The sequence below is a fragment of the Phocoena sinus genome, chromosome 9, assembly GCF_008692025.1.
Source record: "Phocoena sinus isolate mPhoSin1 chromosome 9, mPhoSin1.pri, whole genome shotgun sequence".
In the NCBI taxonomy this organism is placed as follows: domain Eukaryota; kingdom Metazoa; phylum Chordata; class Mammalia; order Artiodactyla; family Phocoenidae; genus Phocoena; species Phocoena sinus.
In genome coordinates this window covers 1,595,132-1,618,617 of record NC_045771.1, presented here as the reverse complement: position 1 = coordinate 1,618,617, position 23,486 = coordinate 1,595,132, and the positions used below count along the sequence as shown (strand labels likewise).

General features: G+C 40.4%; 1 protein-coding gene across 11 annotated transcripts in view; it reads right to left on the bottom strand.

Moving 5' to 3' along the window:
- LMBR1 (limb development membrane protein 1) overlaps nucleotides 1–23,486 on the bottom strand; it is a 179,566-nt gene that overhangs the window by 83,878 nt on the left and 72,202 nt on the right. For all 11 annotated transcript variants that reach the window (XR_004351439.1, XM_032643148.1, XM_032643149.1 and 8 more), the window contains 4 exons: nucleotides 15,670–15,796; nucleotides 15,130–15,198; nucleotides 14,260–14,324; nucleotides 10,843–10,915 (listed from right to left, as the gene is read on the bottom strand). Coding sequence is in view for 10 of the 11 variants with exons in the window: in XM_032643148.1 (XP_032499039.1) it covers nucleotides 10,843–10,915; nucleotides 14,260–14,324; nucleotides 15,130–15,198; nucleotides 15,670–15,796 (334 nt within the window). In the remaining variant the exon portion in view is untranslated. The remainder of the gene's footprint in view (nucleotides 1–10,842; nucleotides 10,916–14,259; nucleotides 14,325–15,129; nucleotides 15,199–15,669; nucleotides 15,797–23,486) is intronic.

Sequence of the window (23,486 nt, the reverse complement as noted above, 5' to 3'; positions counted from 1 at the left end):
ACGATTTTCAAAGACACCACCATCCTTTACTGTATATCTCACTACCTAAGTGAGAAAAGTAAGCTTGTTTGGGCGGAATATTCCATTATAAATGACTGGAAGGAAATGATGGCTCTTGTAAGGAATCATGATACACTGCAAAGAATTCTGGAATGTTACACAAATTTAAGCGGCAGCGACAAAATGATCAAAATATCCTAAAGAACTGTATTATCATTACTTTACTTCAAAATGAATCTAAAATATTCAGTGTCAGCATTGTCTAGTCAATAAGTCAAATTGGTAGACAAAACCTGTTTGGACTAGTCATGAAAAATAAAAAGGGATTCGCCAAGAAAACCACAAAGCAGCTCATTTAAGGTCAATTTAACGGTATTATTCTGTTTTCCTTCCAGCCTCAACATAAGACTTCACTACCTCAAAGGAAATTGTAAGAGTATCTATTTGCATTCCCCCTAGGTGATTGGCAGTTCACCACCAATTAGTTCAAAATTACACTGTTACTAGCATGCAATAAAAACAACACCTTTCATCTTTCTTACACAGGTAAGAATACCCTCAGAGCCAATAACTTTGATCAAATGAGTATTTTTGATCCTGCCCCACCTATCTCTTTGGATTCAGGAAAACTAATAGCTGAAGGCAACTTTTCCCAGCTTTATTCTTAAACTGAAAAACTAGTGTGGTATTGAAAATATTTTGCTTGCAAGATAACATAATTTCCCAAAGTCCAGCACTTCTTCAATAATTAAGCTGTCCTTACACCTTTTCTTTTTTTTTTTAGATATTTATTTATTTATATTTGGCTGTGTGGGGTCTTCTTTGCTGCATGCGGGCTTTCTCTAGTTGCGGTGAGCAAGGGCTACCTCTTCATTGCACTGTGCAGGCTTCTCACTGCGGTGGCTTCTCTTGTTGTAGAGCACGGGCTCTAGAGCGCAGGCTCAGTAGTTGTGGTGCACGGGCTTAGTTGCTCCACAGCATGTGGGATCTTCCCAGACCAGGGCTCAAAACCATGTCCCCTGCATTGGCAGGTGTATTCTTAACCACTGCGCCACCAGGGAAGCCCACACCTTTTCTTAATACATAAGAGAGCCTTAACTGACATGCATTCATATGTTAAAGGACAGACACTAATTATTTAATATAAAATATATAATGTTGTATTTTTAAAAACAAACATAAATCTCCAACTAGGTATGTAAACAATTCAAAGAATATGAAGCAATAAAACAATCTCCCTAAACAATTCAGGACCATAAACAATTCAGTGTCCTAAACTTAGTCCCACAATGAATACTACTTGGAAATAGATACCTCTAGTATAAACATTATTTTTTCATTTAACGTTTACATTTAGCATATAGCCAAAAGAAAGCTGATTAGAAAATCTGTTATCTAAGTAACTCTTTAAAATTTTCATTATACTTAGTACTTTAAATTGACCAAAGTTATTTCTATCACCAAGAATGTGAAGTCACTCAAGTACTTTTAATTATTTCTAGTCACTTAGACAAACAAGTTAGCTGTTAAAGCCCAAGACTCCTAATAATTCATAGAATGAACAGTCTCCATTCCCTAAGCAAACACCAATTACTGTACACCATAAAGCCACTGATAATTAGACAGATGCCAGAAAGCTTTTGAAAACTGAAGCCTGGCCATGAAATCTCTAAAGCATCTATTTGGGCATGAACAAATACTACTACTATCTACAGAGGAGACAGACAACTCGCATACTCAAAAACTCTATTTCTATTCCATTTGCAGTGCTAACATTTGTTAAAATAATAGTTTCTATTTACTTCTAACATATCCACAAAATATGGCTAATTATAGAACCAAGTAATATGAGACTTTTGATATTCAACACAATTTTGAAAATGCAAAATACTTTTTTTTTTTTTTTTTGCAGTACGCGGGCCTCTCACTGCTGTGGCCTCTCCCATTGCGGAGCACAGGCTCCGGATGCGCAGGCTCAGCGGCCATGGCTCACAGGCCCAGCCGCTCCGTGGCATGTGGGATCTTCCCAGACCGGGGTACGAACCCACATCCCCTGCATCGGCAGGCGGACTCTCAACCACTGCGCCACCAGGGAAGCCCGCAAAAGACTTTGATTATAAAAGACCACAAGCAAGATGAAGAGTATTAAACAATCAGCTTTAGGAACATTATATGAAGCTATGTACAATTAAAGTAATGGTTTGGCCTTTTTTTTTCCACTTTAGCTATAAGTTATTGGTAGATCTTAAGCTAGATAAGATGTTAAGATTATTTTATATGTGCTACTCTCAGGAACACCATCCTCCACATAAATGTGGTTGAACAAGCAGCTCATATGCATTAATTCATCTTCTGCTAACAAATCTGGATCATCTATAGAGTATCTCTCTAAATTTCAGAGAATATATGCTACTTAACTCTTAAATTATTCTATAGTTTGTTATTTCAAAGTATTCCTCATCTACTAATACTGTATCTTCAGCCAATTCATTTCATCCCTTCATCATCTCATTATCTGGGTCATATTTTATTGTCATGAAAAGTGATTATATGGCCCAAGAAACTGAACAAATTGTAACAAGGTGTCTCTCACAGTTTCAGACCCTTGGACCCAAATTTTGGTATCTTATTAGAAACCGTTTAATTAGTATTACCAGTAGAATTAATACTCTTTTCTGTTAGTTCATGAAGTCAAGATATTACTAAATATTTTCTTCTATCACAGTATTGCCCAAAAAAGGGTCATTCAGTGTCAACAATCTTTGCTATGTATGTTCTTGATGAAAGCTGATACTTGATCACCTTCAGCCTGTCTAAGCCCAAACATTTCTCGAAGTGGGCCAGAGTCTGCTAAATCTGAGACAGTCTCACTTCAATGGTATAACCAACAGAATAACCATTGCTGGACTACAGAAGAATGCCTAAGGAAAGTCAAGATGAAAGTAACGTAGCGGACATGAGATAAAACCCAACATAAGCCTCCTTATACCATTAAAGGTGTTATTGTGAAAGACATCATATAGCTAACTGTCTTGCCAATGACAATGGGAAAGCTTCCGACAGGATGCTAGAACTCTAAAGCAAGCAGAGACTGCCTGGCAAACTCAGATTGTTATAAACAGCAAGATTCAAGGACTGATGGTGACAAAATGCTTCTGACAGGTCACTTAGTTCCACAAAAAATTCAGATATGTCGTTTTTTTCAATCCTTTACCTTTCAGAATACAAAGGTACTGCAACATGACACTCAGCAAAAATGAAACAAGTACATCTTCTGTGCTCTTAAAAATAAAGAATCAATATCAACTTCAATAGAAAAAGCTTTTAAAAAAAGATCAGAACGAAGCAGGAAAGTAACCGCCACCGAAAGTGATATACTCTTTATCGTGAAGATGAAAACAGTACCTAACAAAACCGAATTGAATCACTAAGTTCAAAGGCTATAATATTTTTAAATAAATTACATTAAAAGAACTGTGAAGGGTGTGAACTTAAACAACAAAAATAAATTCCTATTCATTATGGTGCTTCTAAAGGTACCCAGTACACCCATAGGCTATACACACAAAAGCTAATTATTTCAATTAATGCTGTTGCATAACTTAAACACTTAAACAGGCTAATGATAAATATTTATCCTGGGAAGGAATTAGGCAAAAGATTTTCTACCACGATTAATGTAATGAGACTTTCTGCTGGGCTACTCTTCAGGGGTCCTGGAGTAGAAATGGATTGTGACTGCTCCCATTTCCTGGGTTAACAATAGGGGAAAATCACCTTACTTCTGCTTCTTCACTAACACCCAGCACACACGGTCCTCCAGCCCCTCAATCTTGGTTTGTCTCCAGAGGTCTCTACTATGGGCTTTCCTAAATACTCTTCCATGTGATTGTCTTTTATGCTGTCACCAAATTTTACTTCTTCCTTCTTCACATCTATGGTAAAATGACAACCATCCATCATGTGTGTTTTTCATCTATCCGTTTACATATGCAACAAACAAGTATTTACTACCAACCCACCACATGTCTGGCAGTATCAGAGGATCAGGAAGAAAATAAGCAAAAATCCCTGCCCTGTGGAGTTCCTGTTCCAGGTGGAGAGATGGGCAATATATGAAAAGTGAGCAGCATGTCAGTGATTGGAAAGTGCCATAGAAACAATAAAGCAGGAAGGGGGAAAGAAGTGCCAGGGTGGAGGTGGGCCTGGCACTACGAAATCACAGCCACGAGGCTCACAGCATGGGAAAGCCCACGGAGAAGGGGACCATTAGGTAAAGACCTGATAGGCAGGAGGCAGAGGCGGGGCAGGCCGCATGAGAAAAGAACAGCAAGGAGACTGCAGGAGAGGAAGCCAGAGGATGCAGAAGCTACAGACCGGAGCCAACAAGTGAGATCTGACTTACATTTTCAAGCGCTCTCCTTGACTCACAAGGCCAAAGATGCAGGGAGCCCACCAGGAAACTACAGAATCTAACCAAGAGGTGACTGGCCACTCAAACCAGAGTGGTGACAGTGCAAGTGGTGAGGCGTGGTAAGATGCTGGAGAGGCTTTGAAGTGAGAGCTGACAGCTTTGCGAAGGAATCCACATGGGAATTAAGAGAAAGAGACGCCAACATATTAGCCTGAGCACCTGGACGAATGGATTTGCCACCTACAGGGATGGGTCCACTCTAACAGAGGCAGAATTAGTTGATCCTGGACTAGATATGTTCAAGATGCCAATCAGCCCAGTGGAGTGTCTGCTAGGCAGCTGGATCTACACAGTCGGAGGTCAGCAGCACACAGGTGGTATAAAGCCACGCGGCCAAAGGACACAACCAGAGGAGGGCAGGCAAACAGAAAAGAGAAGTTTAAGGACCGAGGCCTGAGGCTGTCCTGTGTGAAGAAGGAATGGACACAGAGAAAACCCAGCGAAGCAGACTGAGAAGCAGCAGCCCATTAAATGGAAGGACAAGGAAAGTGTAGCAAACTGAAAACCAAGTGGAATAAAACGATTTCAAGGAGAGGGGAGTGTAAGACGAGGACTCTGAACTCGGGGCCAACCTGGCACCAGCACTTCGGTAGAGTCGTGGAGGCAGAAGTGAGTTCAAAGCCAAACGTTCAAAGCACAGAAATGAAGCCAACAAGAATACAACCCTTGGGAGTTCCGCTCTAAAAGTGGGAAAGCAATGAGGTGGTGAGCTGGAGCAGGCAGGAGGTCAAGACAGATTGATTTGCTTTCCTTCCTTCTGAGGAAAGAAAAATTTGTATTCTAAGGCAAGTCAAGGAAAATTTTAACACAAGAAGTTTTCTCTGCCCTTTGGCCGCCTCTCTCCCCACACTGTGCACCATGTATCTGCACTATGCATTGACCACACGGCCCCATCCGCAGAAATACCTGCTCAACCACAAAGAGCAACGTTCTCCTGGCACCAACAAGACGACTCCTTAGGAGATAACCTTCCTTCTTAACCCTGTAAAGGACGGCGATGACCCACTACCCACTACTCACTTTGTATGTGTAGGTCTGGATTGTATAAACTGTTGATAATACGTCATTTAATGCACAGCTCTCTGTCTCAAAAACTCACACAACTGTGCTTTCACCTCTAAGAGGAGGACCGGTTCTTGGAGTTTTCTGAGAGACTGTTCCCAAGTTACAAACCTCAATTTGGTTTGAACAAAATTTTCCATTTCTTTCTTAGATCAACTGATTAGTTTTTCATCGACACTTCCTTCCTTTCCTTCCTCTCTTTCACTTGGTCTTTCATTCTGTTGAGAAAAATCACAGTAATTCTCTATGCTGATGGAAATGATCCACTTGGTGAAAAACTGATTCTGTAAGAGAAATGTAGAACGACTAGAGTTCTGTCCTAGAATCAGTGAGAAGGGACAGAATCCAGTGCAACAGGGGAGGGCCAACCGTAGCCAGAAGCAGGGACAATGTAGCCACAGTGTAAGGAGAAAAGGCAGTACAAGCAGGGGCAGCTGCAGGTAGGTGGATCCACACAAAGGGAAACGCTCGTGCAAGTTGTGCCATAATTGCTTCTATTTTCTCAAGAAAATAGGAAGCAAAGTTATCACCTGAGAGTGACAGTGAAGATGGTCTGAGAAAAGAGAAGACATAAATAGTCATCGAGGAGAACCTATGGCCATGCACATAAAGAAAGGCCAGGCAGTCATGGTCAGACGTGAACAGACGTGAGTGCAGAGGACATCCAGAGCTGGCTGGAAGCAAGGCTGCAGTCTCGCCAGGCATGAGTACAACAGAGTGAGAGGGAAAGGGGACTGAGGGTGCACATGAGGGAACGGTTACAACGACGGCCCAGGAATTTAAACTGTGACAAAGCAAGGGTATGATGGAAAAGGGTGGGGCTGGTAATAAAAAGTTATTAGGATAAATAAATGACACGTTAAGTCTCAATACTGAAGAACTGTGGGAAGTGAGCTGGAAAAATCAGAGCTGGAGAGGAGGACGACTGATTCTGAGATTATGCAAGAACTTGAGCTCCCGCTCATGACAAGGCCTGCGTTATAATCCCAGGCAATAAGCAGCTGAGGGAGATCGTTGGAAGAGAGAGGTCAAGGAGCTCCCAGAGTACTGGGACACTGAAACCACCAAGAATTATGATAGGTGTTGTAGAGAGAATGATCATGAATGAGGAGATAAAACAACAGCCTCCAGGAGGGCGCAGGAACAGCCTGGGGTGGGAGGGGTGCCTGAAAAGGGGAGAAGGCGTCAATCAGGTCAAGGTCCAAAGACGCGAGATTCAAAGTGTCTGAAAGAGAGCAAGAGGAGGCCAGCCAAGGCTGTGGGGAAACGGAGCCCCACCGAGGGAGCTCCCGAGGAAGCACGGTTCTTCACGCAAGAGGGCGAAGGCTGAGCATCCAGGCTTCTGCTGCCGAGTGAGCGCTCAGCTCCAAGTGCTAAAGCAGAAGGTTCACGAGCTAGGGGACAGTGGGAAATTGGGGCAGAAAAGGGACAAAGAGAGACATGGGGAACACAGAGTCTGAGATGCAAAGAACTGCATACCCCAGGCTCCTCATGCCAGCCGGCAGAAAGGGGCAAAGAGCAAAACGCACCCATTATCCCTGCGGGTCCCAAGTGCCGAGAGTGGGAAGGCACAGGAGTCTTGCCAGAGCTGCACGAGCTCTGGGGACGTCACTTTACTCTTGCCAGCGTAGGTGAACGTGAGGGAAGGGGGCTTGGCCAGATGGCGTGGCGCTCAGGCTCCCTCCCGCTCAAGGATCCCATACAGCTCCCCTCCATTTCTTTCCAAGTCTTTCAGCGCTGGACACAACCTTCACAGAGTCTCACCATTTCTTTTCCTGTTCTTCAGTTAACTAGTCCATGATCTTGAGACTCAGCTTCTAAATTCACCTGCACAATGTCTGGTTCTTAGAAGATGTGCAGTAAACAGAAAAGGGAGGAGAAAGAGTGGAGCAGACTGGTAACAGGATGGCTTCTTTATAACAGTATACCCGTTAGCTTTATTTTATTACTGTATTTTATGAAATAACAATAATATTAACAAGAACAAAACCTCTAGCACCATAAAGGGTCAACGAGAAGCAACGGAGTCACAGGCAGGCAGCCCATCCTAAAGCTACACTGATAACTTAAACACCAGGCATGAAAACCCAACTCCAGGGATATAATAACAACCACGACAAGGGTCAACGAGAAGCAACGGAGTCACAGGCAGGCAGCCCATCCTAAAGCTACACTGATAACTTAAACACCAGGCATGAAAACCCAACTCCAGGGATATAATAACAACCACAACAAGTCATCTTATCGTCCAGAAAAAATGGTGTTAGTCCCACAGTAAAGCACCTCTTGATATTAAGTATCATGTTTTTTCCAGATAACTGTAAAGCTGGGATCAGAGCAAACCATGCAGATGTTCCCAAGATTCAAGATTCACGCGATGCGCGTCACAGCCCACGCAAACCAAGAAAGCACACTCAATGTGCCCTTAGCAAACACCATCACAAATTCTGGGGTGAATCACCGCTGTAATCTGTATTTTTAAAAATCTTTTACTCTATTCTGCAATTCTTTTTAATAGCCCAGAGTAAAAAAGTTAAAACTTCACTTTTTAAAAATAATTTAAAATATAAAATAACTGTTACAACAAAATACACTTGACACAGTACTAAATAAAATCCCTGTGGGGCTTCCCTGGTGGCACAGTGGTTAAGAATCCGCCTGCCAATGCAGGGGACACGGGTTCGAGCCCTGGTCCGGGAAGATCCCACATGCCGCGGAGCAACTAAGCCCGTGCGCCGCAACTACTGAGCCTGTGCTCTAGAGCCCACATGCCACAACTACTGAAGCCCGTGTGCTGCAACTACTGAAGCCCGTGCTCTGCAACAAGAGAAGCCACCACAACAAAGCGCACGCACTGCAAGGAAGAGTAGCCCCCACTCACCGCAAGGAAGAGTAGCCCCCACTCACCGCAAACAGAGAAAGCCTGTGCGCAGCAACAAAGACCTAATGTGGCCAAAAATAAATAAATTAAAATAAAATAAAATCCATGGGATGATTTCCATTACTAACCTCCCATGATCTATATTTTCTTTAAAAATAGCAAATCATAAAATACAGTTTTGTTCCATCTTGGTTTTTTTCCTCTGCACATACTGATAAATACACTTTACTGAAGCTCACAATTCTTAGTCTATGTTAGTCAAAATGTCCATTTTGCCATAGAACGCTTTATGTTACAAGCCTATTATTTTCTACCTGAAACAGTCCATAGTGCTAACCAACAGCAAACAGCAAAACTACAGCATTTATCCCAACAAAGAGTCTCACTGGAAAGATTTTAATGACAACCTACCAACAGAGCAGTCAGAAGTAGTGCATGGCTTCCCAAAATGGCAGAAAATAAAATTACACTTAGCATCAGCTATCATACCATCCTTAATTCTCTACAAACTATAACATTATTGTGCTAGCCGGAGAGCTTTGTTTATTTTGGCTTTGCCTCATTATATAATACCTTAAACTTCTGGCAAGTATTTCCTTTCCAGTTTCTTTTCTTTTTTTTAATACATTTATTTATTTATTATCTATGGCTGTGTTGGGTCTTCGTTGCTGTGCACAGGCTTTCTCTAGTTGCGGTGAGCAGGGGCTACTCTTCTTTGCGGTGCTCAGGCGTCTCACTGCAGTGGCTTCTCTTGTTGCGGAGCACAGGCTCTAGGCACACAGGTTTCAGTAGTTGTGGCATATGGGCTCAGTAGTTGTGGCTCGCAGGCTCTAGAGCACAGGCTCAGTAGTTGTGGCCCACGGGCTTAGTTGCTCCGCGGCATGTGGGATCTTCCCGGACCAGGGCTTGAACCCGTGTCCCCTGCACTGGCAGGCGGATTCTTAGCCACTGTGCCAGCAGGAAAGTCCTCCTTTTCAATTTCTTTAGATATAACGAACCACTTTTGATGTGAGGAGCCAAGGATCTAGAAAGATTCTGGAGGGACTTTTTTTTCCCCATTGCTGAAGGACAAAGTGAGAAAAGCCTGTATGCGGAAGTCTGTTTTGATTAGACTTAATTCAAATTCTTTAATTCACAGAGCAGTGTGTTTTACCCTCCCTAGATCTTAGCCTCCTGAGCTGTAAGGCAGAACCAGTATACATCTAGGCTGACACATAAGCCCCACATACTGCAGGAGGCAGCTGGACATGTATTCTTTATGATTCAGGCATGTTTTGTTACACAGCGGCATGATTACCTAACTAAGACAAATTCATTATAGTATTAACTACTTTAATGAAATATGATAAAGCTGACAGTATTGATTAAAGTTATAATTCTTAAATTAAATAGGCTTATATGCTAAAGTAGCTTTAATAAAGTTAGAAGAATAAAAGATACCTGTAGTTCCAGTCTAAAAGTTATCAGTATCAAAGCATATAATTATTACTGACAAGAATTCTCTAGAATAGATACAATCTGAAATTCTTTGATCTAAGAATAAAGCTCTAAATGTTATCAACACTTTTGGGTTGATGATTTAAATTCACTATCTGTAACTGAAGAAAACAGGTATTTTCCTTCCCATTTCTCAGTATTTCACAGTTAAAGTAACCTTCCATTTTATACCAACTCTTGAATTATGGTTAGCTATAAATAATCTGATCTTGGTGTTTAGCTTTTCAACATTTAAAAAAAAAAAAAATAACTTTGTAGGAGAAAAGAGTGCAGGGTGAAATTCATTTGAGTAAAATAAAGAAAATTTTACGATGTCATTTCTCTGTTAAACTGTCATCACTCTTTTCTTCATTGGTTCATCATTTGAAGCCAAAAATGATCAGTAATGAAAAATTAAATTTTAAAATCTTTGACATGCTTACATGGTTACCAGCTAACAATGAACAGCATCCCCAAATGACAACAGAGTTCCTAAGTACAACAGAGTCTAATTTGGTCCCTTAGTGTCAGAGAAACCCTGCTTTTTACCGTGCATTAGAGATTTCAACAGGAGAGACATGAGGTAGGGATACTACAGTCACTAAGACAACATGCAAATCTGCAGAACCTCAGCAACTACAAGTCATAATGCTTCCAATACGTTAGGATCTGGTAGAAGAGGGATATACCTTAGTGGCCAGTGTCCCAGCACTGAACTGACCCTGCTGGTTACAGCTACTATCAGTTAGGGAGAGATGGGACCCCGACCAAAGTGCCGCTACTCCTCAGTAACCCTCTCCTCACCTGGGAAGTTCACGTGTTTCTCTGACATCTTGGCCTCAGGCAACAGCACAAAGTACTGAGAGGCTTCTATTTTTTCCCTCAATTATCTGTCTTTTTTGAATTAAATAATTTTTTATTCTGGTCTAAATATGTAATAAATACTTACCGTTTAGTCGTCGCTGAAGTGCTTCTTCCTCTAGGGTAATAATATAAATTTGTTCATCCAGGTCTTCAAGAATCTAAATTTAAACATCAAACTATTGAATAATACATTACGTAAGTAGTGCTTACGAGAATATTTAGGCTATTTGGCCTATAATTTAGATAACCATTCAAATTACTAGGAATCTAAATTAAAAATGCTCAAACTATTCTACTTGCAAATTAAGTAGAAATTCTTAGTATATAACTAAGCACATCAAAAGCTGATTATCACAAAATCTACATACATTTAAATTGATTTTTTTCAGTTTAAAGAATTAAAGAACTCTGCAACTCTCTCAATGGCACACAAATGTATGAATTCTAAACATCCAAGAAGCTAAATGCAATAACATCTCTACGCCCAAGCCAATATTTTAGAGCCAGAGGAATAAATCACCCAGTCCAACACTGGTTTCTCATCTACATTAACCTGCATAATGTGTAAAACAAAAAACCCATAAACTAAATCACTACCATCAATACTTTCCATTTACATCATCATTACATACTAAAAAATTTCCACAAATATTAAACACTGGTATTATGAAAAACATCCTATAGACAGAACCCTAGAAAAATAGTGTGCTAACATACACAACACTCACTACCACAGTATACAACACTAGTAAAAACAACCACCAAAAAACCCCACTAACCAGTAACCAATTATATGGGATATTATCTGCACTGTGTAAGGGTTGGTGTGCTTCATCCCCTTGATTCTACAACAACCCTATGAAAAACAGACCGCTCTCGCTGTATCTTGTAATATGCCAAGAAACAAAGGTTTGGCAAAGAAAAGTTATCTGTCTTCAAAGCCTGTGCTCTTAGCCAGTCTGGGCTGATGGGGACCTAAATATGGATCGGACTTAGGCCTTGACCTCAAACAGCTTATATTCTAGTGTCCAGGAGAGAAACGAAAAATCAAAAAGAAAAAAAAATTATAGAATTGAAAGTAATGTCATAACTGAAGCTAAAATAAAATGTTAACAAAAGTTCAGAAGAAGAAAGATTCCCACCTTCTATTTGGGAAGAAAAAAGTCTTGGCAAATGGTTTTGATGGTAGTAGCATCTTACCCAATAGCTTCACTTACCAAAAGGAGGAAAGACATTTTGCTCAGAGGAAGTGACAAGCAAAACATACAGGTGGAGAGGTACAAAGTACACTTAGCAGTAAAGCTGCTCGATGACTCTGGAGCTAATGGCAGAACAAGGAGTGGTCCAGAGCCCAGGCGCTGAAAAGAGCCTCTGGGTTCAAATCCTGCCTCATCCTCTCAGATCTGTGATCTTGTATAAGCTACCTGATCTCCCTGAACTGCAGACAATTCAACCATAAAATAAGAACACCATCACCTAACTTATGGGTTTGTCATCAGGATTAAATGAAATTATGCATGTAAATAAAGTACTTAGTGCAAGCATATAGCATATACTTAATTACTGAATAAATACCCATTATTATTGGATGTTAGGAACAAGGAAAGAGGCAAACATTAAAAAGTTTGAACATGTTACTAATAATAGACAAGTTTGGGAGAAAATAAGCTTGGGGAGGGGAGATAAGTAGTTTGATTTTGTATCTGTTGACTTTTCAGCTCCATAGGGCCTTCAATTATAGCACTTAAAATATACTGTAGTTTGTATTCACTCTCTTTTTCTCACTAGGATTAGACATTTAGAAGTGATGTGGAAGTGGCAGAGGTGCTCAGGAAAACAGAGCAGAGCACCTTTAGATCAAGGACAGAACTTTAAACATTTGCCTATTTTAGGGGGAAGAAAGTAGAAATGGAGAGACCAAAACAACAACAACAAAAAAAATCCAGAGAATTAGGAAGAAACTAAATGAATGCAATGTCACAAAACCTCTTTAAGAGGGAAGTAAATTTCAAGATTTGATAGGACATGTATTTGAGTGTGTGTACATTTATGTAGCAGGTTAAAAAATCCATTTTTATTTTTTAAAAATACAAAGATGGGGCTTCCCGGGTGGCGCAGTGGTTGAGAGTCTGCCTGCTAATGCAGGGGACACGGGTTCGAGCCCTGGTCTGGGAAGATCCCACATGCCGCGGAGCAGCTAGGCCCGTGAGCCACAACTACTGAGCCTGCGCGTCTGGAGCCTGTGCTCCGCAACAAGAGAGGCCGCGATGGTGAGAGGCCCGCGCACCGTGATGAAGAGTGGCCCCCGCTTGCCACAACTGGAGAAAGCCCTCGCACAGAAACGAAGACCCAACACAGCAAAAATAAATTAAATAAATTAATAAACTTCTAACCCCAACATTTAAAAAAAAAAAAAAAAATACAAAGATTATTTATTAAAAAACTTTCAAAATTAAGCAAGCATTTACTAAAAGAATGTCTACCATGATATTCTCTCAGTTTTTTCCCTTGATGAATTACACTGATAGGGAAGAAAAACATATAACCATAATAATTTCATAAATACTACTAGTGAAATATAAAGGGGAATATGAGAAATGCAGAGGAAGGAGCTTGATTATTTTAGCTTAAAGAAGAAGTGAGGCAAGGGTCAAAGACAGGTAGTATATGCAGCTGGTCTCAGAGCCAGGACTTCAGGAGACTGGCAGGTGGCTGAAGCAGGTAAGAGGCAGAAGTGAGAGAAAGACCCTCGACATGCCTGGGAAGTGGAAGAATCCAGGCTGCTCTGGGCACAGCAAGTCAGCTGTGAGACTGGCTAGAATCAGTCACCAGGGAAGCAATGGGGGCAGGGGCAGCTACAGGCAAATTCAGCGGGGGACAGTTGTGAAAGGCCTTGTATCATGTGAATAGTTTAGACTTGAGCTTGTAGGCAATGAGGATCCATGAAAATAATGTGACAATTCCCTAGCTACAGGTAAGAATTATGGTCATTTTATTAAATATTTGACAAAATAGCTAGAGGCCCAAGTAACTTAGGGACAAATCATCAAAACTACTACCAACTGAAAATTATTTTTAAATGAATATACAGCATTTCTGAGATTAGAGGGAAAGGTATAATTCAATTAATCAAGATATAATATGCAGACAAACTTTCAGAAAATAACTGCTTTGTAAGTCAAAGAATATATAAACTTTGAAACACAAAAGAGTTACCATTTGATATAAGATAACGGGCTCCTAAAATACCTGTAAATATCTATACATTTTGTCTTCAAATTTGCTAGAAGAATTTCTAGCTGAGTGCCTATAGTTAGTATTTTAAGAGCAAAAGCAAATTTGGTTCCCAAAGATGAAAAAGATTAAAATAAAAACAATGACAATTTGGGTTATAAACACATAAAAATATTCTTGTTTCTGAATGCTACTTTAGAACCTAAAAGATGTTCAAATGTAAAAATGTCTATTTAACAAACAAAATGGTTTACAACATCATACTCACTGTTGGCTTCACCAACAGCTGCCCCATGACTGTGAACATGCGGGAGAGGCCAACTGGAGTGCACACTGCAGAACAGAGAAAGCTCACTTCAGAGTTAGGAGAGAAACTGCTAGCCCAAAATAAAGCAAACTCAAAGACTGCTGTTGTAAGAAAACGCTTGTTTCCAATCTAGGTTCTCTCAGTGTTTTGTCAAAGGGCTCCTCAATGTCACCGTTAGAGAAGCTCTAGGGGTTCGTGCACAGACGACGGGCATTCCTATATTTAAGGAAAGATTCATGGAGACTAAAGGAGGGGTAGGATATGCCAGATTCTAGCAGCTGAATAATAATAAGTATTTTCACTTAAAAGAAATTAAAGAAAACCAACCAGAGAACAGACTAAATTTCAAGTACTAACTGAATCAAGTATCAGACAAGAATATCCGAAAGTGACAACTATAACCTTACATCCTTTCACCTACTTTTATCTGCTTATAACATCTCTGAGATATGTTGAGATGCCTTAAGTAAAACAAAACAAACTGTGAAAAAAAGACTGCCAATTCATCATACAGAACTCCACCATAACCATTCAAAAGTAGAAGCTAGTGTTATGATGGGGGGGAGGCACGTGCATGTCTGACGCTCTCCCCCTCCCTCTCTCTTTCCAACTCTGTGGAAGAGGCTTTCTTTAGAGAAAAACAAAAGTATCTTATTATTTCAAGGTTTCAGTTTATCAAAATTTATCTTGAACATACAAAAAAAGTTAAGGGCCAACTTTTAAAAAAACCTCCAAGCTGTTAAGGAATCTCATCAGGAAACCTGTCTGTAATTTTCTAGAACACAGAACAACTCTACTTTATTATCAATATTATGTCAGAAAAATACTTACAGAGAAGTAACAAACATCCCATCAATGATATACAGGAATATAAATAAGGTAGGTAGAACTCCCAGAGATCTATTAAAAAATGTAAATATATTTTAGTGCATCCAAAATACCATACATTGATATATAGACTGACCATAAATTAATGTATAGTAAACATCATAATTGCCTATTTGAGTCTACTAAACCATATAATTTCTAAATTGTACAATAAAAAGATCTAAAACAGAAGAACAGGAAATAACCCTTTTGCAAAACCTGTTTGGAGGGAGAAAATGAGCCTCCATGGAATTTTAAGAACAGAAACCAATTAACCAAAGGAAGAAAAAAATCTGAAAAGCTGCTTGCTCGCTCTACATACAAGAAACACACAAACATTCATTTCTTTCCTTAAACATGTCGAAAGACTTTTTAATTTTGTAAATTAACAACAAGGATTAACTATACAAAGAACTATTAAAATGTTTTAAAAAGTGAATGTGTAATTATATTCCAAACTGTAGTCTCCACTAGAGAAACTGGTTTAAACAAGTCAATCCGTACCATATAAAGATTCCATACTCGCAGCGTCATTGTCAATGAGCGCCAAGGCTACCCACACTATCCCAAGAATAAGCAAGGCCAGAAGAATAAGCATGACCAGAGTTTCTAAAATTCGGGCTCGGATTCCCTGAAAAATATAATAAAGATATAATTTTAATATTTTATTTCATCACATGAACAATTAGGTTTCTGTCTATATGAAAGCATAAAAATTCTTTGAAAGGGGAGGAAATTTACATTTATTAGCAGGACAAAAAACACTAAATGTTTACTGTTGTAACGTTTAAGCTGACTTTTCAAAATTATGTAAAACACCATTAAGCTTTGAAGAAAGTACCAAAACAATTCTTCATAAAAACATTTTGCAGAGCCATTTTAAACAATTAATTACTTTCCTAACACTTTCCACCAAGAAAGGAGATTAACAAATTTTTATCTGTGATTCTAATCAAGGGAATATAAGGCTAATTAAGGTGTACCGCCAAACAGTTCCGAGAACACCCAACTTGGTGAAAGCATAAAGCACCATCTACTAGAGAACACGGGGGTTCTGTTAGCTCCCCACAGCCTCCAGAGCCCTCTAGTGCCCAGACGAAGAACTCCTCGTGGTAATCCAGCCTTAGAAACCGTTGAAATGGATAGTATTTATATCAATTAAGTATCATCCCTTTCTCCACATTAGATAGAATTTTCATTAAGTCCACGAGGCTGGAATATAATAAAGAATCATCAGGCACAATTTTGTTTTAAATATAAAACAAATTCTGACCTCAGGGCCAAACGAGAGGCCGGACTTAAACTCAACACCTACGGGACAAGGCAAAAACAAAAAACAACTTTCTCATATTCTTAGAAAGTCATCAAATGATTGAACCTGTACCTAAATGTAAAGATTCATGTTGATATTTTATACTTTAATGCACTAATTTACAACGTCTAACACACCAAAATTATATCCATGTTTCTCAATAAGTCACGTAATCTTTCCTTCCATATTAAAAATAGTTTAAAGATATGAACTATAAATAAAAATCTAAAACATAGACTTATTTCAATTTTGCCCTAAATATTATTTTCTAATTTCTGAATTACAGAAACAGGTTGCACTTAAATCATAGCACCCCAGTTCCTCAAATTCAATAGGAAAGGAAATGTCCTAAAGCCATGGCCAAAGTGTTCCCAGCCCTAAATGATGACTCAGAGTTGAAGTGGTCTTTTCTTCTTAGTTCAGCCTTACCAGGGCTGCCCCTGACAGGTCAAAATGTGTCTTCAAATGGAAGAGTCAGGGCACCTTACACACTCACAGCAAGGGAGGCCGGTAAACCAGAGTGATGACGACCTGTATTTTATTTAACACATTAGATCTCACAGTAGCTATTACTCAAGTGAGATGAAACAGGGACAGTCACAAAATGCACTACTAAAAAATACACTCCTACTTACTGAAGAACTCTCTGAACCTACACTTCACACATTCAAACCATTAGGATACCAGAACATGACCACTACCTTTTAGCACTGACTTTTTTCTCTCTTCCTCTCTTTCTAAGCAAGACCCTTTTAATCACACATTAAATATTATCTGGAAAGTCTATAAATGAAAGATAAAAAGAGTAGGCTCTGGAGTGCACGTGTTACACCCCCTCAGCTTTGTCTTTTTCTGCCTCTGACTGGAGCCCGAATCCTGCATGCCTCTGACCAGCCCATGGGAACATCAGAGCTCTCGAAACATGTAACGTGTGTCTTAAGTGTTATGATGTATGAGCTAAACGGCAGTGCTACTTGGAACTGTTTGAGACCTGATGTCCAAAAAATGGGCATTTTAATAATACATGTTATAATTAGTATATTAAGCAATTACAATGTAACAATAAGTTTAAGTGTTATAATGATAATAAATTTGGGGAACCAATCACCAATAAGATTTACACACTTCCTCTGATATTCTGGTAAGAAGTATTTCTTAGCAGCTAAATTTGTTTTTCATCAAATCTGTTTGTGTTGGAAGGCAGTGCTCCGTGGGTCTCTCCCACTTCTGTGCATCTCACAAGCAGAGGCAGGGGCAGTCCTCACTCTGGACTGTCTTTTCAAAGACTTCTGTACAGCAAACAGCCTTGGAAGACAGAGATGGTATCTCTGCAGTAGAGGCAGGTCTGCTTACCGTACAGTGTGAAAGAGAAGGTCCCCCCGCAGAGCACAGGGCAGGCAGGCTTGCTTGCACCCCATTACAAATAATGCGGGTTCCCTAAATGCAGGGCTCCTCAGCCATGACACGAGCCCACTGTGGGGACAGCTCCCACCTGGGCCACATCACCCCCATGGGACTCGGGGTCCTGGGGAACTGACAGGAACAGGAGGCTCCTGTGCCTGCACGCTAAGTAATGAAGCCTCTGACCCAGGAGTCTGTGTCTACAACCAGGGTCTGCGAGTCTGGCAAACTAACCTGTCAGCTTGCAAGTACCATAATATCTCAGACCTCTGCAGTTCTGGAAAGCTTTGGGCAACAAGAATGGAAAGCTCACACGGCTTTCTAGGTAAGAACAAACAAGGGCCCACACAGGTTGGGTTCAGGGCTACAAGAAGACCCCCAGGATCGAGCCATGAATCCTCTCACCCAGGCCGTAGGCAGGAAGGAGAAGTAAGGGCCCCCATGACCTGGCAGCGGGCAAGTGTCTGGGGTCTGAGCTGTGAAGGGGAGTGAGACAACCCACCGGCAGTCTGGCTACAGCTCCCTCTCCCTGAGCAGAAGCAGGAAGGGGTCTTACAGTGACAATGTCCAGCAAGCCTTGCAAGGCCAGCTGAAAGGAACTGTCCCGTCTAGGACTACGGTGACGGGGAACTATTTTTCTTGTATACGGGGAACTATTTTTCTTGTATACTTGGTGCCTTGTTATATTTTCCGAATTTTTTAGAGTGGATGTATATACTTTAGGAAATAGGAGAACAAACTAATGTTTTGATTTTCAATTTTTTTCTTACAATAATAAAGATCCAAGAGTTTGGCACCGGTAAGAATAACTTTTAAAAAATATCCAAGTTCAGGGCTTCCCTGGTGGCACAGTGGTTGAGAGTCCGCCTGCCAATGCAGGGGACACGGGTTCGGGCCCCGGTCCGGGAAGATCCCACATGCCGCGGAGCGGCTGGGCCCGTGAGCCATGGCCACTGAACCTGCGCATCCGGAGCCTGTGCTCCGTAACAGGAGAGGCCACAACAGTGAGAGGCCCGTGTACCGCACACACACACAAAAAAATCCAAGTTCGGTTTATGAGATAGACAGTATAATAAGCTCGTTAAGAGCCCCAACTCTAGCAGCAGACCACTTGGGCTCAACTCCTGTTTCCATCACTGACCAACTGTGTAACTCTGGGCAAATGCCTAAACCACACTGTGCCTCTGTTTCCTCCTTTGTAGAATGAGTTTATTAATGCCACCCTTACCTCATGGGCTGTTATCAGAAACAAATGAGTCAATATGTGCAACAGGCTGAGCTCAATGTCTGGTACCTAGTAAGGATTAACCGCAATAACGCAAACTGCTGCCTTGGTGTTTGGAATCTCCAAGGCTCGGGAATTCGCGTATCATTTGTCTTTCTCAATTAAATTTATACCACCTTCGAATGCCACCTTGTCACTCTTTCCCATCTTTGCCACCTACCATGTACAGACCAGGAAGAAACAATCCCATCTTTCTTGATACATGAGCACCCAGTTCACAAGAGCTTCTCATCACATCCCCTGCCAACCTAAGTACCATACACGCTCATAATGAACCTGACCTGCATTCTACTATGGCCGCCCACACAGCTAACCAGACCCCACCATCTCTCAGGCCCAATTCTGAGAGGTCACATGGTGAAGCTGCCCCTCAGCCCACAGCCGCCTAGTCTCCTCCAATCTTTCAGCCCTCCAACCTAGCTCTAACCTAGCACTAACCTAGCTCTAACCTAGCGCTAACCTAGCTCTAACCTAGCTCTAACCTAGCTCTAACCTAGCACTAACGTAGCGCTAACCTAGCTCCAACCTAGCGCCAACCTAGCACTAACCTAGCTCTAACCTAGTGCCAACCTAGCGCCAACCTAGCGCTAACCTAGCGCTAACCTAGCTCCAACCTAGCTCTAACCTAGCTCCAACCTAGCTCCAGCCTAGCTCTAACCTAGCTCTAACCTAGCTCTAACCTAGCTCCAACCTAGCTCTATGTCCTCATCGTGATTATCTCTCCTCCCTTCATCTTCCCAATCCCTCCAATCAGCCTTGTTTTCACTGGTCTAAACCCCATAGCGAACGAGTATATTTTAATGATAATTCAGTATCAATAATATTCTAGTATTCCTGGCCCCTTTAACTTCCACCAGACCAGTTTAATTCCACCTGGAAGTTCACTCCAAATTCTCAGCATTGTTGAAGAAATTTACAAAATCATGAGAAATTTTTGCTACTACATATTCCAAAGCGGGCCTTCAATGTTACCCGGCAATCCTTATACTGATCTCTGGCTAATAATTCCCTCAAAGGTTTGTAAACGTGTTCCAGTCTCCTTGACCCTAATCTCAGGCCCTACGTTCTTAACTACAGGGGACCTTACCTCTCCCTTAGTAAGACACAGCTGGGTGGTCTGCACGTCCCCTCAGCTCCCTTCCCCTATCCCTTGATTTCTGTCTCCATTCCTATTTCTTTCATGCGGTAAAGGAAAATATCTCAGACCCCTTTTCTCCGATGGCACAGTCTTAGATGTTCATCTTTTCACAAGCTGTATCAATGCTTCTCAAACATCAGCATGGAACGGATTTACCAAGGGGCTTGTCGATTCCTGAGCACCTGTACAAAGTGGCTCCTCAGTCAGTTCTGATGAAGATGGTCTACCAGATAGACTCTCTCTTCCTCCCTGGATGATCTTGGCTCCTCACGTGGCCAACGACTCTCAAGTTTGTACCTTTAGTCCAAATATTACCCCTGAGGCCAAGATCCATACATCCCAATGGCCACCTTGCCTTAGATATCTCACAGCTACCTTAAACTGAACTCTAAAATCAAATTCATCATTTTATCCCTTAGACCTGCTCCTCCTTCAGTGTCACATACCTCAGTAAATGGCACCATTATCCACTTTGTTGTTTTGCCAGACACTCTGGAAACATCCCTGTCACCTCCCTTCCTGCTGCACCCCACCTCTCCCCAAAACACGTACACACACCCTGGACCCTGGTCCAGTCAAACGCCGAGTCCTTTTGATTCTCCTATGTAATTATGACTCAAGTTCATCCACCTCTCTTCCTACTGCCACAACGTCTATCTGGTGAACACCCCAGTCTCCTAGCTACTAGTCCTACATCCACACTCTTGTCTCTCCCTGACCTGGTGCCTACATCGCATGGAAATGTGATCTTCTCAAAATGCAAATCTGATCATGCCACTCTTAGTCATAACTTACTAACAGAGGTACAGGCCTGCACCTGGGAAACAGATGCATTAATGCAACAACAAACAATGAAGATCAAATCTCATGTGGTACATACATACAATGGAATATTACTCAGCCATAAAAAAGAACAAAACTTGGTCATTTGCAGAGACGTGGATGGACCTAGAGACTGTCATACAGAGTGAAGTAAGTCAGAAAGAGAAAGACAAATATAGTATATTAATGCATATATGTGGTATCCAGAAAAATGGTAGATGATCTTATTTGCAAGAGACACAGACACAGAGAACAAACATATGGATACCAAGGGGGCAAGGGGAGGGTGGGATGAACTGGGAGATTGGGAATGACATATATACACTATTGATACTATGTACAAAATAGATAACTAATGAGAACCTACTGTATAGCACAGGGAACTCTACTCAGTGCTCTGTGGTGACCTAAATGGGAAGGAAATCCAAAAAAGAGGGGATATATGTATACGTATAGCTGATTCACTTTGCTGTACAGCAGAAACTAACACAATATTGTAAAGCAACTGTACTCCAATAAAAATTAATTAAAAATTTAAAAAAATCGAACCTCATTAGCACCATTCTCTAACTGGGACTGCACCTCTAACTGGGGTGCTGCATAAGTATATATCCTTAAAGTTGGGCCTTACTCTTTTTTCTGCTGTTTAGATAGTGTGCAAACTAATTATAGATGAAAAAAGAACAAATTATTTATGATTAAATAGCATAGAACAGTGTTGTCCAACAGATATTTCTGCGATGATATAAATGCTCTATTCTGTGCTATCCATTAACACAGCTAATAACCATATGTGTTTATTGAGTACTTAGAATGTAGCTACTGTGACTGAAGAACTGGCTTTTAATTTTACTGATTTTAGGTATTTTAAATGTATATAGCCACACAATGGCTAATGGTTACCATATAGGTCACAGCAGACTACTAACAGTCTGTTTCTAACAAAATCTAAGTACTCTCTGCACTCTCAAGTACTTTCTGGTCATTTTCCTAAATTTAACCTTGACATAAAATTCTGTGAACAGCCTGGTTAAAGTAACAGCCTCTTTTAACATGCTATAGCTCTAGATTAGCCTCTTTTAACATGCTATAGATTAGCGTTTCAAGTAGCATTTATGTCAAAGAAATCCATTACCAAGTTTAAGAATTACTCCATTCTATTTACAGAAAGAAAAAATACATTCTCTCATTAAGAAAAGTAGAGAGCATTTAAAATGCAACCTAAGTGTAAACCAGTCTGAAAGTGACAATGAAGTTCAACAGCCACATATCTATCCACATATACTTACAAACTAAGCCCCAAATAAGTCTCTTATGTGATTAAAAACTATATGTGAACAGTCTTTCTAAAAGGAAACAGATATCAATATTATCATTCCAAGAGGACGCTTTTTCTATTATAAATATGTGAATAATATCAAGTAAAAATGTCTAAAATGTACACTCACATGCTTAAGCAGACAAATAAACATTTAAACAAATAAACCTCTGCAGTCAAAGCATATGAACTCTTCAAAAATTTATTTCAAACTGATCATTTCTTTTGAAAGATAACAACTCATAAAAAGGAATCTGCTCATTTTCAGTTATTAATCTAAATTTAAAGAAGAGTAAATTAGGAATTACAGAAAAGGCTGCCACAGAGCAGAGCCATCAAAATTACAGAATATGATTATACCTGTTTATGAAATATTGAAGATAACTGATGTAGTTAGAAATAACTGTTATACTGACTTAATCCACTAGGAGGCTAGGACAATTATGTTTTCCTTTTATTTTTATTCCCTTTTTGGGATTAAATGGGACAAAATCAGCCCAACTTGAAATCAATTAAATATCATATGTATGAGCTTTAGCAAAACCAACAGAAAAATGTAACAAATCTTTTCATTAAATGCAATGTGGCAGATTTTTTACCTTCAACAACTTTAGAATAGAGAGAAGAGAGGTGAAGGGATTATAATAATCAGAAACCTCATTTGTTAATCTGGCATCGACTGGCTCATATGAGTGCCAAAAATATACAAATTATCACTACCTTTCTTGAGATCAGTAAAATATTACAAAGCCTAAAGAGTATACGCTTTGTGGCATGTAGTGTGTGAGCTTTTTGAACTTTTGTATGTGGTTCTGTCTGCAAAGTAATGAAAAGCATTGTGAGAGCTTTTATCACTACCATTAATCACCAGCAGGACAGCATATAAGCAAAAAAATATGCCTACTGCTCATTTTTCCATTAAGAGTCAGAATCAGGAGCTAGGAAGCCCCAAGGGGAAGGTCCCTATCAACTCCATTCTTGCATACACTGAGCTAAAAGATGTGCCAGATGTCAGAATAACTTACTGAAATACCCTGCAAACAAC